Genomic DNA, 23,424 nt, shown 5'->3' on the forward strand with positions numbered 1-23,424 from the left:
GCTCAAGGACGGATAGAGCTGTCCCCATTCGTCGTTTTGGGATGCCAGTCTCATCATGATGTTAAGCTGTTCCAGATTCTGAAACACATTAAATGTATAACACTGATCAGGGGTCCTCAATCGTCTTTCTATATAATTCCCCTCTTGCTTAAATTCTCATTTTACCTTGAAGGCTCCAACTAGCAGATGCTGCTTGTATGATGTAAACTCTTGCAGCAGTGCTGGATTTTGTGGCTGCTGCAAGAATTTTCTGGACAGAGTCTGAAGATGTCCTGTGTTGACAGTATCATTTTCTGTGGCTGCCTGGGGTCCCAGCACTTGAAAGGCTTCCAGGATGTCAAGGTGTTGAAACCGGCGGTCTAGGCTGTCTTGCAGGCCGTCCAGATAAGGCTCCATTACCTAAACATGACACAAAATAGAAAATTAGTAACTTTGCTAATTGATAGATTGAAGACCTTATTTGATTCGCTGATTATATTATTTAACTTCACAGCCATCAAAAATGTACCTGGGTCCTAAAACGTGACCAGAGCCGCTCCCTTGTCTCTTCACCCTGGGGTCTGCCTCTCCTGTGTCTCTCCTCCTCATGCATGATGCTAAACGTTCCTAATCCAGTAGGGTTATCTAGGTCCTCATGGAGCCGGGCTAGGAATGACCCTTGTGGCTGTTGATCAGATCCCGGATGGACTTCAGGCAGGCCTTTGTCACTGCGACCTAATAAAGGCAGTCACACAATGCTTAGCTTTTTTATAACAATACATGACTCACAAAAATAGCTTCATAGGTTCTGTTGCTTACAAATCCTGAAAAAGTCTTTAAGTTACATTCTTATAATGTACCTGCTCTTTTATGGCCAGGAAGTTCACATTTTCTTTCTGGAAAATTTTTGAGAGCCGAGCCAGATGTGGCAGCACATCTGCCTGCAGGTAGACTGCTGCGACGAAACGATACGTGCAGCAGAAGCCATAAAGGCCCTTGGCTACAGGGCACTTATTGACTTCGGTCTCTTCTGCCAAAGCAGCCAGGACAGCCGGCAAGTTTCGCTGCAATGTGGTTATTGCCAAGTGCTGAGAAAGCCAGCGGGTGTCTTTTACTTCCTGAAAAATATTTGATGAGATAAAAGCAAATAATAAAGAAAGCTCATCTGTAGTGCACAATAAAAGTCACACTTTTTGTTAGATGATGCAATACATGTACGGTATATTTTTGTGTGATCTCACCATCACTTTCAAGGCTTGCAAGCCCAGGGACTGTGCTGCAGTTTTTAAAACAGCAGTTCTGTTGGCACTATTGTGGAAATAAAGATGGAGCTGCTGCAAATGGTCTCTGAAGGTGGCCATATAGGTGACATGAGATGAGGCATCCCTGCATGCCAAGGCGAGGCGATGTGCAGCACAAGCAACTGGCAGCAACCAAGAGAAGTCATCCTGGAGCTGCTTTGTTACACCATTCAACCTCCCTGTTTCAAGAATAAAACAAAATTAGCACATACATGCAGTAACTAATTCATGAAGAATCCCAATGAATATTCTACTTTGTTATGTTGCGAGTTCATACCAGTCATTACAGCAGCTCCATCCGTTCCTAATCCATAAAGCCTTTGGGTAGGAATCTTCTTTTTGTGCAGCACTTCCTTAATAGCTGCCACAATGGTATCTGCCTTTCCATCACTGACATTTTCCAGGTCCAGGAACTGGCTGAAAAGCTGCCCCTCCGTGTCCATATATCTTAAAATGCATAAACAGATGAATGATAAACATAAAGAAATATAATTCAGATTCAGTCAGAAATCATTCCCTCTGAATTTCTACCTGACATGCAGTTCCAGCTGTCTTGTCACAGCGACATCTGTACTTTCATCCACTTCTAACCCAATGGATGTCTTGAAGAACTGGCTCTTCCAATTGGCCAAAATCTCCAGCATTTCATCAATAATAATGTGAGACCTGTAATTTATTGTTTTCCCAATCTAAGAGTAAATGAAATAAAATATTATGATTCTAAGGTTGAGATTCTAAGTATTAAGATTGTGAGTTAGCATGAAATACTGCAAATATGACCAATATGACCACAGTAACATTACCTTGAGCTTTTTTAAATAATTACAGCCCAGCAGCTCAGCCAGATCCAAAAGAGCTGGGTAGTTAGTATGGTGTGCCTGCTCCCTCTTGGTCAGATAATACAGACATTTAAAGCCACCAAGGATGGACTCTTGTTCCATTTTGATAATGGGGTCAAAGGCAGTCATAACTGAAGAACCTATGCAAAGCTAGCACAGATAAACATGATCTTTGATGGTTATTTTAACAAAAACTTTATACCAGAGACATTTGTAGCTTTTAAATTAATCTATGACATTTGATTGAAGGCACTTCACCTTGTGCCAATAAGGCTTGTGATTTTACACTATTTTTGTGGTGCTCTGTCCCCATGTGTCTGTCTAAGTAGTCAACACGGTAGATTTGGCATCCTGCCTCGATGAATGGTCGCTTGGCCACTCCTGCTTTTGCCCATTGTTTGTGTTGGCGGCATAACCTGCAGAACATTCCTGCAGGCACAGGGTCAAAATTAATGGCACAGTCATTGTTCAATTGAAATTAAATTTAATGAAAAATAAAAACTAAATTGCATGATATTGTAATGTTTATTACTCACCTTGATCAGTGTGGTACAGCCATGGGCGGAACTTGGTCATGTCAGTCCATTTTGGGTCCCAGCCGGATTCCCTGTGTTTTGTTTTTTTCCTCCCTCTCCCTCCTTCGCTGCTGCTCTCTGCTGCCTCACCATGCTCAACCTCCTTCTCTGCCTCTCCTCTTTTGTCTCCTCCACTCACCTCCTGCACTACTTCTACCTGCGCTCTTATCTAATATAATATTGGGAAGTGTTAAATTTGTTCACATCATCACCAATAACACGCAGGTAATGTTAGGAATATTTAAATGTTGCACTTATCATGGTACACATCATCATTTCTATTGACTTGAGGGAATTACATCACGACAAAAGTCTCAAGAACATTGAGCTTCTATGTAAGGTTACCTGAGTCTCTTCCTCTGGAAAATTTTTCTTCTTGAGAAAATAGTTTAATATACTCATCTGAAAATGTGACCAGAAAAGAGTCATGGCAGAAAATTACCTGGGCATGACCTAAGCTAACGTTATGTCGTGCTGTTCAAAAAGTCTATCTGAAACGTAACGGGTTTCCTCTATCAACAGAAAATTTAAATTTACATTTAAAAAATAATCTACAACAAAATATTATCTCTCTACTGTTTAACCAAAGACTCGACATGCTTTATTAGGCCTAGATTAATCTCTCTTTAACAAGTGTCAATGGTACAAAAATAAAATAAAAATAAGAATCTCTCTGAAATAATGATAATGCGTATCCTGTATTAAACAATGAATAACACATTTATCACGACTCAGGATTTTTTCTGTAGCCTAATCCATCTATATTTCGTTTTCACTGGTTTGAAAAAAAACTGTATCAAATACAACCTAGTTTAGGGACCTTTCTTTCATCTTTTTCTCTCCCTCCACGTCGGACTGTTGTCTCTACTCTCTTCGCATTTCGCGCACAGGAGTTAGACAGGCAGGTGCCAGGCAGTGACTCCGGTGTTCCAGTGTTGGTTTTTCAAAATAAGGGTAGGGTATTTGCAGCGTAGCCTCACATTTCACGAAAAACACCACGTTTTGTGCCGAAATCACATTTAGTACAATAATCGTCATTAATATAAACATAAAACAACATAAAAACAAGGTAAAAAAAAACATTCTGAAGGTGTGGCAGCTTTTATTTTGCCGTGGCGGTGCGCCACAATCAATTACATGTAGAGGAAACCCTGGCATTTGTCGGATTGTAGCTTTGAAGTTGCTGCTGGTTATCATGTTGTCTAAATGGGATAAGTTTTGGTCTGAATTTCACAACACAAACGAAAAAATATGTAAATTACAGCTGCTTTATTTGGACTTAAACTGTATAAGGATGCAGTACATATGAGCACAGGGAGCAGGAGAGAAGTCGGCAGATCTAAAGCGTCTCTTGTCATCCATACTTTTGAAACCGTGGACTTTGTTGCAGCTGCCATTGTCAAATACTGTAGCACTAAATGCAGTTGACCAATGACTTGAGCCAAAAACTATTGACCAAAGAAAACCAATTATTATGATAAATTCAAGGTGAAAATATTTAGGATTGACGTCACTAGTTAGGCCTACTAATCTTAGCAACTCTGCTGCAGTATGTTGAACTGTTAAAGCCACCGTAGATGTGGCGTATAACAAGTAGTAGGTTGAGTTATGCCCGCATTGTTTTATTTTTGTTGAGAAACTCGGGTTTTTTTTAACCTCTTCCAATAACTTCTTATATTTACAACACCCCTCTATAGTTGAGAAAGACAAGCTCAGACTAATCCTGGCAGTGTTTGAGGTTTCAGTCACTGTTTACTCAGGGGGCTGAACATTTCATTACCACTGCATTAGCTGTACTGCACGATGTTCCCAGACATTCCTCTCGGGTATATGGCAATAACGCCGCATCAGGGAGTCCGCTTTAAAGACTGAGGGGAAGCTACATCAGCACCAACATAGCAAATTTACAAACCTTATCTCAGGCTTGGCGAGTAGCATCCAGCCTTTCAGACAAATATACAAAAATCAACAAGGAATCAGGGCGTAGAAGCCACACACAGTTGGTGTTATCTTGTCGACTGTATACAACTCTACTTTCTAAAACTCTAAATTTCATCATCTCCTTGGATAAGATGAATGCTGTGCAGGCTGTGAATACGTACGTTTCTGGACTCGGCACAGTGTTGACTGTGGGTTTTGTAATAACAACAACCCAGCCAGAGCTCCTCTCCATTGGGTGATGGATCCCTTATCGGCCTTCACTCCCATTCGTCCTTCCACCTCCATCCTCCCTCACCCGCCTTCCTCACCGTCCTTGGAGCTGCTCGCTGGATCAGTAATTCTCAGCCAGCAGGACATTTATATTTAGTGACAAGTTCTTGCAGTGCTTTAAATGATAAATTCCTGTTTTTGTGCTGTCAACAATCCACACAAAGCCTCTGCGTCTGTGTGCTGCACTGTTTGCTTGTTTGCTCTGCTTATGAAAAATTCAGCATCCAGCTCAGATGTGTCTGGATTGCATTGTGAGTCAGTGCACTATGTTGGAGAACAGACTTAGATCAGCTCTTGTACGTCATGAAATTCATCGTCCCCACAGGATGAATCTACCAGTTTTGGTGACCTGTCTGTGACCTGAAGAAATACCATAACATCTGCTTTGTAGATTAGAACTCAGTATCTAAACATCTACCTTATAGATTGGAGTTCAAGTTTGTACAGACATTCATGTTTTCCAGAGGATAAAACCTACTGAATGTGTGAATTGCTGGCTTTTTTGGTAGTTTCCGCTTCAACTTCCAACATATCCTGAGAAATATTCTAATATCTACCTTGTAGATTGGAACTAAATAGCTTATCATATTACTGATTGTAGGTGAAGTTTATATGGACATTCATGGTTCCCAGAGGACGGTTTTTATGGAAGTTCACAAGCAAATTGGTGATGTTTGTGCACACATTCATGGTTCCCAGAGGATGAATCCCATTAACTTTGGTGACCCATTTTCTTTCTATGTTATTTCACCAGCAAAGGCTCATTTACCTTGAGAAATAACTCAATATTTGTCCTGTGGAAGTAATTTTTGTACAGACATCCATGGTTTCCAGAGGATAAATCCTACTGAATGTTGAATTGCTGGCTTTTCTGGTAGTTTCACCTTTAGCTACACCCCCTGTCAAAAGTTTTGAGACACTTTCTCATTCAAATAAATTAGAACCTGTCTCAACGGTGACAGTGGGTGTACATCCTAACATCTGCCTTGCAGATTGTAACTAAATAGCCTAACATTTTATTGATTGTAGCTGAGGTTTGTACAGACATTTTTGGTTCCCAGAGGATGAATCCCACTAATTTTGGTGACCCACTTGTTCTTTCTGTAGTTCCACTAGCAACTTCCTGCTTAAACTGAGAAATATCTTGCTTTGTGGATTGGAGCCAAACTTTGTACTGTACATGTATTCGTGGTTCCCAAAGGATGAATCCTACTAATTTTGGTTAACTGCTGACTTTTCCTGTAGTTCTACCAATATGTTCTCACATATCCTTAGAAATATCTCAACATCTGTCTTGCAGGTTGTAGAATTAAAGTTTGTACAGACATTTGTGGTTTCCAGAAGATAAATCCTAGTGATTGTGACTTGCTGGGTTTTCTTGTAGTTGCACCTTTAAATTGTAATTTATCCAAAAAAAAATTTTTTTAATATCTTGTAGACAGAAACAAAAGTTTACGTAGACATTCATGGTTCCCAGATGATAATTCCTACTAATCTTGGTGACCTGTTGGCTTTTCCTGCAGTTCCACTCCAACTTTACAGGTATACCAGGAGATATCATAACATCTTCTCATTTTGAAGTAAACTCTGTGCAGCCATTCATGGTTCCCTGTGGATGAAACTATTCTAATTTTTTTGACCTGCTAGTTTTTCCTGTAGGTCAACCACCAAGTATTCACTTATCCTAAGAATTATCGTGACACCCAACTTGTGGATTGTAACTAAACTTTGTACAGTCATTCGTGGTTCCCAGTGAATGAATCCTACTAATTCTGTTGACTTGCTGGCTTTTCCTGTAGTTCCACCTGCAATTTATCATGTATCTTGACCATTATCATAACATTTTGTAGTTTGGAGCTCAGGTTTGTGTGAACATTCATGACTTCCAAAAAAAAAATGCTGACTGCTGGTGGAGCAGACTGGTTATTAATAATAACTAGCTAATATCACCATGCTAACACACTAGGCTAAGAGGGTTAATATAATAAACATTATACCAGCTTAGCATGTTAGCATTGCCAATCTGACCATGTTAGCATTTTGCTCAAAGCACCATTGTATCTTATAGAACATCTAGCATGACTGGACACTCTTGTACCATCAATAATTCGTCTTTTTTTGGGAATATCTTATTAATTTTGCTATTTCACGTTACATTGTACACTTCTTAACTTGCTAATCCCACTTGCTAACTGATGGATGTTAGCTAGACTGAGATGGTGAACGTGGTAAACATTATACCTGATAAATATAGGAGTTTTAGCATTGTTGCTGGTGCCTAAGTACAGCCTAACAAGCTCAGTTTCCATGCAAATGCACCCCAAATTTTGAAAGAATTTCCATAAAACTGTTAAAAGTAAATGTAAATTAATTAGTATTTCAACCTACTACCATTATGCAAATATTATGAATTGAAATGAGCCGTTAGTGTAGCAAAATTCTCCAGATGGATGTCACTGAGATTGCAGAAAAAGAACTCATAATGTGTAGTGTAATTTACCTTGATTTTTCAAATATGCAGGAAACCATTAGTGATTTAGAAATTCACATCTCTAATGGTGGAAAACATCAGTATTCTTCCACATGGTTCTGATGTTTTTGTTTAGAATTTATGCTCCTGGAGATTTAGTTTTTCTGCGTGCACATTTTCACTAAATTTAAGATTTTTTTCCTTAATTTAGCCTGATTTTCTGTGCAAATTTTTAAACAAAAGGTAGGCAAACCCACATTAGAACTTTTTAAGAAGTTGTTTTGTGGCATCACATTTATAACAAACTTATGACAGTCAGACCTCATCACTGATCAAACTGCTGGACCGAGAATAAAGGGATCAGCCGAACGGCCGGAAGCATTTTAAACTGCTGCCTCTCTGAGATAAACGTGTGAGTCAGCAGGAGGTTTGTGGATCTGTTGGTGGCTGCAGGCCAAACATGGTGCAGACATGTTTGAGACATGTCGACTGTGATATGATAATCTGCTCAGTCAGACGCCATCTGTGGTCTCCATGAAGGTGACTGTGGGAGATTAGCGACGACTGGATGAGCGAGTGAGCCGATGAATTAATAAGTGGACGGAAATTAAACGGCTGATTGAATGAAGGATGAGCAGGTGATGCTAGTGGCTCCACTGACTGATATGGCTCCATCAGGGGTTTAAAAGCCGTAATTAACAGACGTAATAATGAAGAATGCATCATTTATATTGTAGATGAGTTATAATTAGAGCTGCAACTAATGATTATAGTCGTTGTTGATCATTCTGTTAATTATTTTCTGCAGGTTTTGTCGATAAAACGTCAGAAGATGTGGATTAGTGTGCAAGATAAAACCAACCAAACCAAAGATATTCAATTTACTGTGAAATAGGAGGAAAGAAACCAGAAATATTCACATTTAAGAAGCTGGAATAAACACATTTTTTCTAATAGTAAAACTAGTTATATGTAGGGCTGCAGCTAATGATTATAGTCATGGTTGATCATTCTGTTGATTGTTTTCTGCAGGTTTTGTTGATAAAATATCAAAAATAGCTGAAAAATGCGGATTAGTGTCCAAGATAAAACCAACAGAACCAAAAATATTCAATTTACTGTGAAAGAGGAGGAAAGAAACCACAAATATTCATATTTAAGAAGTTGGAACACATTTAGTCTAGTACTTGATGACTCGATTTTCAAAATAGTTGGTGATTAATCTGGTCGACAACCAATCGATTAAGCTGTCTTTAAAAAACATTAATAAGACCACTTTTTTTAGCTGAAAAATCGTCTTTTTTGCTTAAATTCATGTGGAAAACTGTTTAACTGGCTAAAATGACTTTAAAAACTGTTTATTTTTTTGAATAGAATGTAATTCCTTTATTGTTGCTGTATTGTTATTGACAGAAACATGAAAATAGGCAGCAATTCTGTCCATGCAATCACAAAATGATAAAGAAATGTGCAAATATAAATACATTTTTAACATTTAAAGCTACATACTTGATGAATTCTGGACTCCTTTATTAATTTATTCATAGTTGTAGATGCAGGTGACTCACTTTTAAAGTCTTATTAGGAATTAAGAAATCAAGCATTCTTTATTAATGTCATATTGACTTAAAAAAAGAGAGAGAAACAGACAAGTTATTACCAAGAAATTTCATTGAAATTGATGCAAGATTATTTTATTCAGACGATGTAATCATTATTGTATTCCCTTAAAACCGTGATCTTCCAACAATACTTCACATGTACTGTATGGCTGTATTTACTTTGCAATACTTGCTCACAAATTAGGTTAAATTTTTATAAATTAGATATGGGTTAAACCACTTTTAGCCAAATAGTCTAAATGTTGATTGACAGTTGACATGTGATGTAATGAATTAAAAAGCAAAAAAAAAGACCAGCAAAGTTGATGAAGGAGGATTTAACCCAACCTGGCAACCCAAACATTGTTCTCATTTATAGTTTATGTAATTTATTAACAAAACTAATCATTATTAAAGTCATTTACAACATAATATAAGCCATTTAGAAACAGTATGTCAGCCACACGTGAATGAACCAGTGAAAAATAGACTTTGTTAATATAACTTCATTTATTAGTTCATTAGGATGCCAGTTGAAGGAGTTCACAGTGACTTTAGAGGGCAGCAGTGGAGATAAGAACTCTGTGATGCTCTAACAGTGAATTCAATCTCTTTAATGTATAATTCAGTTTACTATCTCCACTGTTTCTCTGCTGAGCAGGAAGAATCTGTATCAGGAAAATGACTTAATCTGACATTTCACTCAAGCTTGTTTGACCTTTCTCTTAGATTTTCAGTTGGATTTTTCTCGTACACCCGTTTTTAAAGCAACACTTGACTTTAGTCCATCATATTTAGCATCAGAGGCCTTTAAGTGAACTTATTAAGCACTATTATAACACACCGTAACACAGTCATAGAAATATATTAACCCTCAAATCTTTCTTCACTCTGTGTTCATTTTTCTCTGCAATATAAAGTCCTGCACATCTACGGAAAAGATGTGTGTGCTCTAGGAAAAAATGTCAAAAACAGATTTGGATGAAATTTTCACAGATTTGTTAAAGATTTCCGTATTATTGCCAGAAAGCGGCACATCGTCACTGTAACCATGACAACAAGTGAACACTACGTCAACTGCCTGCTGATGATCACATGATTGTGATCCTACTGCAAATAACCCGCGGACTTATTGGGACTTATTCGTCAGAAAAACAAGGAGCAATTGATTCCATTGCTCAGCGCAAGCTCATTTTGTTTGTGGGTACATCTATATTAAATGTCCACATTCTATGTTGCTGTGATTTCTGATCATCAATAACTAATAAAAAATGCTGCATTTCTGACAATGCCATATGGGGGAATGAACATCCTTAGTGAAGTACTGAGCTCTCTGAGTGTTTTTCTAGTTATGTTCAGAGAACAAAGTAAGGTTGAAAAAATGAATAGTAATCTAGAATCGCTCCTATATTTCCAACTCTCCTGAAACCTTGAAATGTTCAAATTCTAGTTATCATATGTTACAGTTCCAAAGTTTGGGGTCACTTAGAAATGTCCTTATTTTTGAAAGAAAAGCATTTTTAATGGAGATAACATTAAGTTAATCAGAAATACAGTCTAGACATTGTTAATGTTGTAAATGACTATTCTAGCTGGAAACAGCTGATTTTTAATGAAATATCACCATAGGGGTACAGAGGAACATTTCCAGCAACCATCACTCCTGTGTCCTAATGCTACATTGTGTTAGCTAATGCTGTTGAAAGGCTAACTGATGATGAGAAAACACTTGTGTAATTCTGTTAGCACATGAATAAAAGTGTGAGTTTTCATGGAAAACATGAAATTATCTGGTTGACCCCAAACTTTTCAATGATAGTGTATATCTATTTATTTAATATTATTGTTTATTGCTAGTGTTAGATTCTATTTAATTTCTTTGATGCTGTTTTCTTTCCTCTAAGGCCTCTGTTGAAGTCATTTTCTCAAATGGATCAATAATGTCGGACCAACGAATTGCTCCATAAGGACAGATTGTAATCTAATAAATCAAACTGCAACGTCATCTTTAAAGTGTTTCTCCTGTTTCCTGCAGCTCTCCTGGTTAGCTGCGATGCCTTCAGGTTGGCTTCGCCGCTCCACCAGGACGAAGGCCCAGCCCAGACATCACGCTTCCTCCGGGAATTAGTCCGAGCCAAACGCCACTCAGTCCATGAGCTGGTGCGAGCTCAGCCTCACCTGGTCCACGACATGGGCTGGCCCGAGATACATGAAACGTCCCGTTCGCAGGGAAAGATGGAGTCGACCAACTCCTCCCAGCTGAACGCACCAGCGAGGACTCGGGCCGCCGTGGACGAGAATCTGGATGTGGAGGACGAGATGGAGGTAAGGAGGAACCGGACAGGGTTAGAACATAGGACTCTGTTTGGAAACGTTTTGGTTGATAAATCTAAATATTTGGTCCCATAAAGTTAGCTCATGTTCAAGTTGCCATGACAATAGATGCCGATGATTCCCACAGTAGACAAATTACAGCATTTGTCTTTAAAAGACCAAAGAAAATACAGAAAAGTGACATTGATTGAACCAGTAGACGTGGTGAAATGTCAGTTGCACTTGAAATATGTTTATTTTTTTGATAATATGACACTTTTTATATTGTTAAGCTGATACTGGTGTTCTGAAACACATTTTGCAGCATCTTTTTTAAATACCCCTGTATCTGCTGATGTTGTTCTTCCAGCTATTGTAATGTTTCTGAAGCTAATGGAACCCAAACGATGCCAGATTTTTGGGACTGGTGACTATACAGAGTTCTAGGAAGTAAAACAGTCTGACGTCAATGCATCGACACATTTATATCATGTACATATAAAGAGCATTTCAGAGTATTTGACAGTTAACCTTAAAAAAATTAGGTCATTTTCCCGCAGTGAAAACAGAAACCTGCCAGCAAGAAACTATAAAAACAAAAAGATTGGATTTCCAACTTTCTGACCGAACTTGAACTAATCATCTTATTTTCAATATTTAGAAATTCAGCTTTGAGTCTTTTCTTTGATGTGGTTTACAGTCGAGGTCAAAAGTTTACATACACTTGTAAAGAACATAATGTCATAGCTCTCTTGAGTTTCCAGTTATTTCTACAACTCTGATTTTTCTCTGATAGAGTGATTGGAACAGATACTTCTTTGTCACAAAAAACATTCATGAAGTTTGGTTCTTTTATAACTTTGTTATGGGTTAAATGACCAAATCTGCTGGGTCAAAAATATACATACAGCAATGCTAATATTCGGTTACACGTGCCTTGGCCATTTTCACTTTAATTAGATGGTTTTGGTAGCCATCCACAAGCTTCTGGTTGAATGTTTGACCGCTCCTCTTGACAGAATCGGTGCAGTTCAGTTAAATTTGTTGGCTTTCTGACATGGACTTGTTTCTTCAGCATTGTCCACATGTTTTCAATGGGGTTTAAGTCAGGACTTTGGTAAGGCCATTCTAAAATCTTAATTCTAGCCTGATTTAGCCATTCCATTGCCACTTTTGATGTGTGTTTGGGGTCATTGTCCTGTTGGAACACCCAACTGTGGCCAAGACCCAACCTTTGGGCTGATCATTTTAGGTTATCTTGAAGAATTTGAATGTAATCCTCCTTCTTCATTATCCCATTCACTCTGTAAAGCATCAGTTCCATGGGCAGCAAAACAACTCCACAGCATAATACTACCACCACTGTGCTTGACGGTAGGCATGGTGTTCTTGGGGTCAAAGGCCTCACCTTTTCTCCTCCAAACATATTGCTCGGCATTGTGGCCAAACAGCTCGATTTTTGTTTTGTCTGACCACAGAACTTTCCTCCAGAAGGTCTTATCTTTGTCCATGTGATCAGCAGCAAACTTCAGTTGAGCCTTAAGGTGTCGCTTTTGGAGCAAGGACTTCCTTCTTGCACGGCAGCCTCTCAGTCCATGGCAATGCAAAACACACTTGACCATGGACACTGACACCTGTGTTTCAGCAGCTTCTAATTCTTGGCAGATCTGCTTTTTGGTGGTTCTCGGTTGACTCTTAACCCTCCTGACCAATTTTCTCTCAGCAGCAGGTGATGGCTTGCATTTTCTTCCTGATCGTGGCAGTGACAAAACAGTGACATGCACTTTATACTTACAATTGTTTGCACTGTTGCTCTTGGGACCTGCAGCTGCTTTGAAATGGCTCCAAGTGACTTTCCTGACTTGTTCAAGTCAATGATTCACTTTTTTAGATCCATGCTGAGCTCCTTTGACTTTCCCGTTGTAGCGTTTGTGGGCATTTGTATCCACTGAGCCCTATTTAAATGGCCTCAGAGAAGTAACCAGCTCTAGTCACTCATAATCACTCACGAGAAGTTAAGAGGCAATGCTATGAAGCTCATTTCATTGACACAACTTTCTAAGTCACCAAAATTGCTAATTCATGTTGCTGTATGTATATTTTTGACCCAGCAGATTTGGTCACTTTTTCTGTTAACCCATAATAAAGTCATAAAAGAACCAAACTTCATGAATGTTTTTTGTGACAAAGAAGTATCTGTTCCAATCACTCTATCAGAGAAAAATCTGAGTTGTAGAAATAACTGGAAACTCAAGAGAGAAATTGACATTAAGTTCTTTACCAGTCTATGTAAACTTTTGACCATGACTGTATGTCTTTTTTCAAAGCCAAACATTGTTTGCAGCAGCCACATTCTTTTAAAAAAATACAAATTTTGAAATCTTTGGTGCAACCAAGAATTCATCTCTGGTGATCCTACATTTTTGACATTTAAATTTAAAGGAATTCAACTTGTGTAGGTTTTTTATGTTTTATGGCATTAGAACTGCACAGAAGACATTTCTTTTAATAGTTAAGTCAGTAACACTTGATTTGAGAGCCAAACTCAGGGCACAGAGGCTCTTTAGCTTCATATCTGCAGTAAATTATTGTGAAACCTGAGTGATGAGTTCATATATTACCTGAAAAACATGATTAATATTAATGATTTAATGTGAAAATAAACAAAAAAATAAACAAACAAAACAAAGTACAGTGAAAGGAAAAACAACCTTTTAAAACTGATCTGTCTAAATATCATCCTTTTCATTTCAGAGACAGTTTTTAATCAGTAAGTAATTTAAATGTAGCTCTGAAAACTCAACTCCAGCGTAAAAAGACCTCTGATGTCTTTAATTAAACAGTGACCAGTATGAACACTCAAGTCACATTTACAGCCAGCTGGAGCAGAAATGAAAAACAAAACATGAGACATTTGTTTGATGTGATTTAGAGCCAAAATGTTTTTATTTTTAATGCTAATTAATCCCAGTAATTAAACTCTAAACACTGTTTGTAATGTTAATATTTCTGGAACAGTGCAACAGTATGAAAGGATTAACAGTTTTCAAAAAAGCAATGAATATTTGGTTCATTTTTTTGTAAACTAGTGATGAATTCTGCAGTTCTGTTTGTAAATCTCACTGCATTTCTCTCCTCTTCCAGCGGATGGTTCATCTGGCGGTTCCCCTGGATGAAGGAGGCTTCAGGGGGCAGCCCGACTCCGCTGACCCAGAGACGGAGCTCCTCGGTGGGACTGGGGCCACCGACGCCTCCCAGGAAGCTTCTGGCTTCTACGGAACCGACCTGGAGGACCGAGAGAGACGAGCAGGAGAAGAAGAGGAAGAAGAAGAAGAGAAGACCGAAGACGACGTCCTGGAAGCCGCAGAGGGAAACCACACGACGCCAGATCTGGACGCTCTGATCGGTCAGTAGGAGTTTTTTCTCCGACAGAACCTAAACACACCATTTGGCAGCCATGTTGGCCCCATTTCTGCCCTCATGCCGCCGTGATTCCAGACCTGCTGTTTCCACCAGAGAGCTGCATCTTCAAAGCAGCTCTCGCTATTTCGCAGATGTCTCGGATCAAATGTTTGCTTTGGGCAAAATCAGGTTTTAATCCGACGCTTCTGCAGACTGAGCTGCTCCACTTTGCTGGGTGTAAACATCACGTCTGCAGCTTCTGGAGGGTTTTGGTTTTAAACATTCATGTAGCCAAAGGCCACGTTCAGTCCAAGAACCCTCTGATCACCAAAACACCTGTAAAGATGAAAGTAAAAAGAGTTCTGGACATCTTTGATCCAGACTAAAAATATCTCCAACTGTCAGGTTCATTTCCAGAGAAGTTTGTCAGGGTTATATATCAGCACAGCATCAATTAAATTTCATCTTTAATTACCATTAAAGACAACTTTGGCTCATCTGCTATGTCTGTGTTTGCTTTTTGCTGAATGTGCACTACTGGTCAATAGTTTGGGGTCAAAAAAGAACAGCAATTTCTTCAATGAATATAACATTGAATGAATCAGAAATCCATTCTAGACACTGTTAATGTTGTAAATGACTATTCTAGCTGGAAAGAGTTGATTTTTAAAGGAATACAGGGTGTCCTCAACTTACGTCAGAGTTGCGTTCGTACGGATTAACATAAGTCAATTTTGTTGGAACTCCAGTGAAAATGTAAACAAAGCCGTTACATGCATCCCGATATCGAGCAGTTCTTCGGAAAAGTCACGTTCCGAGTGTTTTATTTCAACTAATTTCCCTTCAATGGAGATAGCTTTGCTTGTCCTCATAGCACTGCCATCAGAAGAGTCTGACTTATGCTTGGGAGCCACAACAAAGGGCAAAAAGTTAGCGAATGTAGCACAATCCAAGGTGGCTACAACCGGTGAATGTAAACTAAGGCGTCTTATAGCGCTGCGTAATGACCCTCACCAACTAGTTCCCCGTAACCACATCCAACACAACAATGAAACGTTGTAGATCGAAGACGTTGTAAAGCGATGACATCCTGTATCTATATATACGACTGATTTTTAATGGAATATCTCCATAGGGGTACAGAGGAACATTTCCAGCAACCATCACTCCTGTGTTCTAATGCTACATTGTGTTAGCTAATGATGTTGAAAGGCTCATTGATGATTAGAAAACCCTTGTGCAGTTATGTTAGCACATGAATAAAAGTGTGAGTTTTCATGGAAAACATGAAATTGTCTGGATGACCACAAACTTTTAAACAATAGTGTGTATAATAAAGCTCTCAGAAGATTCAGACTTTTCTGATCGCAGTTGTAACTTTTTGTTAACAGTTTATTCAGTTAACTAATCTAGCTCCTCTGATGCCATCATTTTCAACCTTTACCGGTTTACTAGTATTTTTACAGCATATCAGAACACAGATGAGAGAGAATATGACTTTTGTTATTTCATGTCTTTATCGTATTCAAATCTCCTCCTAACACAACATGAATATCGATGATTTTTAGCTACCAGCTGCGTCAACAATCACTGTACATCTCCTGTGAGTCTTTAATTAAAGCAGACTGTCAAAACCTCCCTTTGGCTGGCAGCGAACTCACCAAACCATCTGTTTCTGACGCGTCTCTTTGTATCTCCCAGGCTACAGTCCATCCTTCCATCCGTCCAGCTCCCAGGAGCCCAGCGTCTCCTTCCCAGCCGAGGTGCACAATTCTGGGATGCAGGAGCACCGAGCTTCCCCCGTCCTGGAGGTGAGGATGGAGAAACGCATCAATACGTCATAATAGGTGTCTTTAATATCGACACTGATATGTTAATGTAAATTCTGTTGGATATTTGATTATGTAGATTAACCATCTGAATCCCAAAACCCAAACAAGATGTATTATTATTACAAAAATGATTTAAAAAATGTTAAAAAATAAATAACAACTTATTGTCCGAACAGTCCTTGAAATAATCAGCTGCAGTTCTATCGGGAAGATTAACCACATCTACGCTTACGGTAAAATCTTTACAATTCATCAGATTCTCTGTAATCTTCATCATTTTTGGTCGAAAAAAATCATCAGAAGTAAACTACAGTGCCTTGCGAAAGTATTCGGCCCCCTTGAACTTTTCAACCTTTCGCCACATTTCAGGCTTCAAACATAAAGATATAAAATTTAAATTTTTTGTCAAGAATCAACAACAAGTGGGACACAATCGTGAAGTGGAATAAAATTTATTGGATATTTTATACTTTTTTAACAAATAAAAAACTGAAAAGTGGGGTGTGCAATATTATTCGGCCCCTTTACTTTCAGTGCAGCAAACTCACTCCAGAAGTTCAGTGAGGATCTCTGAATGATCCAATGTTGTCCTAAATGACTGATGATGATAAATAGAATCCACCTGTGTGTAATCAAGTCTCCGTATAAATGCACCTGCTCTGTGATAGTCTCAGGGTTCTGTTTAAAGTGCAGAGAGCATCATGAAGACCAAGGAACACACCAGGCAGGTCCGAGATACTGTTGTGGAGAAGTTTAAAGCCAGATTTGGATACAAAAAGATTTCCCAAGCTTTAAACATCTCAAGGAGCACTGTGCAAGCAATCATATTGAAATGGAAGGAGTATCAGACCACTGCAAATCTACCAAGACCCGGCCGTCCCTCTAAACTTTCACCTCGAACAAGGAGAAGACTGATCAGAGATGCAGCCAAGAGGCCCATGATCACTCTGGATGAACTACAGAGATCTACAGCTGAGGTGGGAGAGTCTGTCCATAGGACAACAACCAGTCATACACTGCACAAATCTGGCCTTTATGGAAGAGTGGCAAGAAGAAAGCCATTTCTCAAAGATATCCATAAAAAGTCTCGTTTGAAGTTTGCCACAAGCCACCTGGGAGACACACCAAACATGTGGAAGAAGGTGCTCTGGTCAGATGAAACCAAAATGGACCTTTTTGGCCTCAATGCAAAACGATATGTTTGGCGTAAAAGCAACACAGCTCATCACCCTGAACACACCATCCCCACTGTCAAACATGGTGGTGGCAGCCTCATGGTTTGGGCCTGCTTTTCTTCAGCAGGGACAGGGAAGATGGTTAAAATTGATGGAAGATGAATGGAGCCAAATACAGGAGCATTCTGGAAGAAAACCTGTTGGAGTCTGCAAAAGACCTGAGACTGGGACGGAGATTTATCTTCCAACAGGACAATGATCCAAAACATAAAGCCAAATCTACAATGGAATGGTTCACAAATAAACGTATCCAGGTGTTAGAATGGCCAAGTCAAAGTCCAAATTTGAATCCAATGGAGAATCTGTGGGCAGAGCTGAAGACTGCTGTTCACAAACGCTCTCCATCCAACCTCACTGAGCTCGAGCTGTTTTGCAAGGAAGAATGGGCAAGAATTTCAGTCTCTTGATGTACAAAACTGATAGAGACATACCCCAAGCGACTTGCAGCTGTAACTGCAGCAAAAGGTGGCGCTACAAAGTATTAATGCAAGGGGGCCGAATAATATTGCACGCCCCACTTTTCAGGTTTTTATTTGTTAAAAAAGTTTAAAATATCCAATAAATTTCATTCCACTTCACGATTGTGTCCCACTTGTTGTTGATTCTTGACAAAAAATTAAAATTTTATATCTTTATGTTTGAAGCCTGAAATGTGGCGAAAGGTTGAAAAGTTCAAGGGGGCCGAATACTTTCACAAGGGACTGTATGTGAAGGAACTGAATTCTGTAAAAAAAATAAAAAAAAAAAGAAGAAAGAAATAATGCACTATTTGGCGGAACTGCAGGAAATGTAAATACAAAGCAGAAAGAAGCAAGAATAAAAGTATAGAATCAAAAAATTGTGTGTATATCAATATAAAATATTAATAGTATGTAGAGCCAATATTTTATTTTCCAGCACTGATAACACCTGTGGACAACAAACAGTCATTTATGGAAGTCCAACCATGTCAAGCTGCACAGAGGACATAGAAAATTGAACTTAAGTCGCCAATCAGACCGTAAATTACACAATTTTTACAAAGAAGTATGCAAATACAGCATTTAAAATCAGAAAACTGTCATGTTTCTATAAAGAAAACAATGTATGAATGTATGAATTTGAGATGATTCCAGGAGGATTATCAGTTTATAGCGAAATAAATCTTAAGAATTTGAAAATTACTCCACAAATATCACACACAAGAAACTCATTTTATATTTTGGTGCTGTTTTCTCATTAACAAATACCAAACAAACCAACAAAACTCAGATTTTTTAATCACCGTTGAGGACTTTAAGGCCTCAAACTGCTTATTTAAAGCTCATAAAACCTCCAATGCTGCTCCATTCTGTCTGTTATTATCAAAATGTCACCATGTGGAACAAATGCACTTTACCCTCTAAACAAGATGATAATACGTGTAAACCAGTTAATTTACAGCACGCCTCGCCTAGTTTTTAGCATCTGTTGAGGTTTAAAAGGACCCATAAAAAGAGGAGAAATCATGGGCGGCAGTTGGACTTTAATTGGATGGCAGTAATTCAGATGTAATCCAGGGCTCACCTACTAACCCTGCACCGTATCATTTAATTAGTCTTTAACTGCTTTATGGGATTAGCGGCGTCTCATTGGCCCAGATCAGCCGGACGAGTGTCTAGAACTAATTCAGCAAATAGCATTTAGATAAATGAACATTTTAACCTTCAGTTTACAAATTAATGGCAGCAGACATTTTATATTCTCATGTCTGTTTATGTTAATTTAGTTTATCTTCACGTATTTTTTTTTTTATCAATTCTTCACTAATATTAAAACTACTACCGGGCTTTGCAAAAGTTCTGTTACACTTGCAAAATGCAAGCAAAATGAACTGTAAGATTTTTTGGTGCACTAAGATAATTTTATAATTTTTTATTTTCCAAATATTTCGATATATGTGTTAATGATAATATTAATCAGAAATGTGGCCACCCAAAAGTTTTATCCTATTGCACCAAAAAATCTTTGTGTTCATTTTCGTGAATGTCTCAACAAGTGTAACAGAACTTTTGCAAAGCCCGGTACCTAAACTATTAAAATACGTTTTTTTAGTTGTACTTCTACCTTCATTAGCGCCACTGTTTCTGCTATTTCTTTCTGCTTTCTGTGAACTGAGCAGCTTAGCAATATTTTACCTTTTTTTAATGCTTAATAGCTTTTCATGCAAACGTCACAAAATGGTGAATTATTCAAATAGAAGAGGATACTTCTACCAATAAATACCTACAAATAATTAATCTCCGTAAAAATAGAGGAAAATATAATTATAATAATAGTCATTATTATATTTATTGTTATTATTATTATTAATAATAAAAATAATAATAATAATAATTATTATTATTATTAAAGTAATTAGTTTATTACTACAGTTTTGAAAGAATTGAAAAGAAATCTATTAAAAATATGCATTATATATATTCTTTGGAATATATTTTTTATTCCACACAGTAATAATAATAATCACATTATTGTTATTATTATTATTATTAGTATTATTATTATTATTATTATTACTGCTACTATTATAGTTTTAAAATAATGAAAAAATATATTCCAAGTATATATTATATATACATTTTCTTTAGAATATTTTTATATATAACAACAATCATAGTTATTTTTTTTTATTATTATTATGAATTTATATAATATTTAATGTAGTAATAATCTGTATTTTGGTTTACAGTGAACTTACCAAAATGTTATTTTACTTTTTGCACATTAAGGTTCCCACACTGCTAGTCCAGTGGAAAATATATAATTATAAACTTTTGTTTTCACATATTAAAACTAAAAACTTTACCAAGATATAAGATCCTTACACTTCAAACCCACCTCTTAAGCCTTTCTTTCAATTTTGTGTGGTTTATGGATATACGTGACTTTATTTTATTCATCACTGTAATTTTAATCAATAATATGAAGTATTTAATATATAAAAACTGAGACTCGGTTTGGTTTCCAATTAAAATGAAATCAAATAAGTACAATATATGCAATGTCTTCAGTGTTATATGATCAAAATTGTATAACCACACAGTAATCAGATTACCTCTTAAGTTGAACAGTGGATGGTTTGTTCTGATGTCAAATTAAGAACTAACAGTTGAAAATTAATTCATTAAAAATTCCCCACAGTAGAAATTCATGCAACAAAAAGTGAATCCACCTCTCATCACTGAGTTACTGCATTTATTTTTGATGACTCAATCTGCAGCATGGATGATGCTGAATGTCTGAATAAATATTCTGCTGTTCTTCAGCTGCTGTTCCCCATAAAGTGTCCACTGAGTGCATAAAGGTGATCCCGAAGAATGGATCAAAGTTTTTCAATCCACTCAGAGCTTCTTTCATTTGATTTATGGCAGCTGCAGAGTCAGAGGAGACTGTTTATATAGATTTTAGAAGAAATAGGATATGGTGACCTCCATCCACAGTCAGAATGACACCTCTAAATATCAGAACTTCTCCTATAACTCTATTTTACTTGTATTTTACCCTTCAGGTGGGTCCTTTAGAGAGGGAGCTGTGGGAGGCAGAAAGGGAGGAAGACGTTCAGTCCAGCGGTTACGGAGTCCTTCACTCCTCCACGACTACAACCAGAACTACATCTGTTGCTACGGCGACGTCCACTCCCGCTGCTGCTGGAGACGCTGTTGGAACTGCGACACCTGAAACCGACACCGGAACAGACTTCGGGCTGCTGGGAAGCTACACAAAAGGTAGAGCAGAATTGCCACCTTGTCCATTGCTGGGCTTTAATAAGTAAAGGGGTACCATGACAAAGACTTCTGGGAGATTTAATGACCCCATGTCCAGCATACATGTATTAAATAAGGCTGTGATTGAACTGGAACAGTATTTTAATTTATGTTACTTCTGGTTTATTGCTGCAGATGTGACAGAGGATGAGGAGGCGGAGAGGAAGGAGGAAGAGGAGGAAGCAGGTCTGACTCACTTGGACGTTTTTACCCAGAATCCAACAGCGCCGGAGGTCGGCTTGGCTCCCAGCAGAGAACCTCTGCAGCCCAGTGTGGAGGAAGAAGAGGAGCTGGAGCAGGGCGAGCACAACTCTAAAGGTGAGAGCAGTTTAATAAACGTCCTCAAAACTGAAATCTTAACAGTGATAATCCACTAACAGCAGGTCTGCTGGGTTTTGAATTTACTTAATATTTAAGTAATTTCATAGGTGGGACCTTTTATTTAGCTTGGACAAAATAATCTGTCATAATAAATTGCAATATTTGTCATTTGCAGAGATGGTTGGGGCTTTGCCTATTAAATAAATATATTACAAACTGTTAATATTCACATATACTGTATTAAAAGCTTTTTCATATCACCCTGAGTTGATTAAAACTTTGAACATTGCTTAATTAATGCTTTTTAAATAATAGTTAATGAAGATTTTTCTTTGCGTTGAGCTGCTAAATTCAGTATCTACCATTGTCTGATAATGTTTTCCGAGATAACACACACTTTAAGTATTGGATATTAGATGCAGTATCTGGTGGAGCCTCTTACTGTCTAATATTGTAATAAGAAGAAGAGACTGGAACTTTAGTGTTGGCAAGCAGAGTGCATTGTTGGGGTGTAGCTAGTAAAAAGGCACCATGACAAAGACTTCTGTGAGGTTTAATGACTCCTGGCCAGCATACATGTGTTAAATCAAGCCATGATAAACTAAAAACTCTTTTATGATTCCCAGCAGCACATGAAACAGCTGTTTGTGCAATTAGTTTCAAAGAATTGGCTTCTTTCCAATACTGATCAGTTAAAAATGACGCATTGGGTTCTGATACCCGATCTCCTGATTTGGCTCAAGACAGCTCTACGATAAGATGACTAAAAGTTAAACGATGTACGACGTGTGCACAGTGTCCTCGTCCTGTTCAGAGCTTCCACCTACTTGGAGACTCTGTCACACAGGATGAACTCCAGCCTTTTATTTGTGTATTTTAGCGGCAGGTTCTGGGTCAATATTACACCGTTCGGCTGTTTGCTGCACTTAACTCCAGAGTTCTGCATTATTTACAAGTCTGTTCAAGAACTTCAGATAAACACAGTTTAACTCATAAAAAAAATCTTTATGTACTTGTATAAAAAATAGGTGTATTTTTAAACTATCTATTGACTTTCCAGTGACAATAATGTATAATCTTTGAGTTCCTGTTTAATCAGAATTTGTTGTGGTCTGTATCCAAATCTCAGGACGCTAGAAAGCAAATCTCGTTCCGAAATCGCGCGATAGCTCGTGCCAAAACACCGGTTTTGGCACGAGCTATCGCGCGATTTCGCGAGCTATCGCACGATTTCGGAACGAGATTTGCTTTCTAGCGTCCTGAGATTTGGATACAGACCACAACAAATAGTGATCGCCAGGTAATGTGGAGGTTTTCGTTCACTTCTCATCTCTAGTATGTTGTGGGACACTCATTGAGACTATCCGAGCCGGTCGGTGTGGGGAAAAAGCACGTTAGGGCGGACTTTGACGCGGGGGGGGCAAGTTGCCCCATAGTTTTCGCTAGCTGAGCTGCGAAGCTGCCTGCCTGGCTAAATACTGGAGCTATGTCGAAAATTCATTTCTCTATCACTCACATGTATGAAATGACATATGAAAACAGACCCCAGGTTGAAAAAAA

General features: G+C 38.1%; 1 protein-coding gene across 2 annotated transcripts in view; it reads left to right on the forward strand.

Moving 5' to 3' along the window:
- The window catches only part of podxl2 (podocalyxin-like 2), a 52,157-nt gene that overhangs the window by 11,424 nt on the left and 17,309 nt on the right, over positions 1–23,424 (forward strand). For both annotated transcript variants that reach the window (XR_007942053.1, XM_022220340.2), the window contains exons 2-6: positions 11,012–11,301; positions 14,434–14,695; positions 16,393–16,502; positions 21,288–21,504; positions 21,679–21,861. Coding sequence is in view for 1 of the 2 variants with exons in the window: in XM_022220340.2 (XP_022076032.2) it covers positions 11,012–11,301; positions 14,434–14,695; positions 16,393–16,502; positions 21,288–21,504; positions 21,679–21,861 (1,062 nt within the window). In the remaining variant the exon portion in view is untranslated. The remainder of the gene's footprint in view (positions 1–11,011; positions 11,302–14,433; positions 14,696–16,392; positions 16,503–21,287; positions 21,505–21,678; positions 21,862–23,424) is intronic.

Source organism: Acanthochromis polyacanthus, chromosome 5 (assembly GCF_021347895.1).
Source record: "Acanthochromis polyacanthus isolate Apoly-LR-REF ecotype Palm Island chromosome 5, KAUST_Apoly_ChrSc, whole genome shotgun sequence".
In the NCBI taxonomy this organism is placed as follows: Eukaryota; Metazoa; Chordata; class Actinopteri; family Pomacentridae; genus Acanthochromis; species Acanthochromis polyacanthus.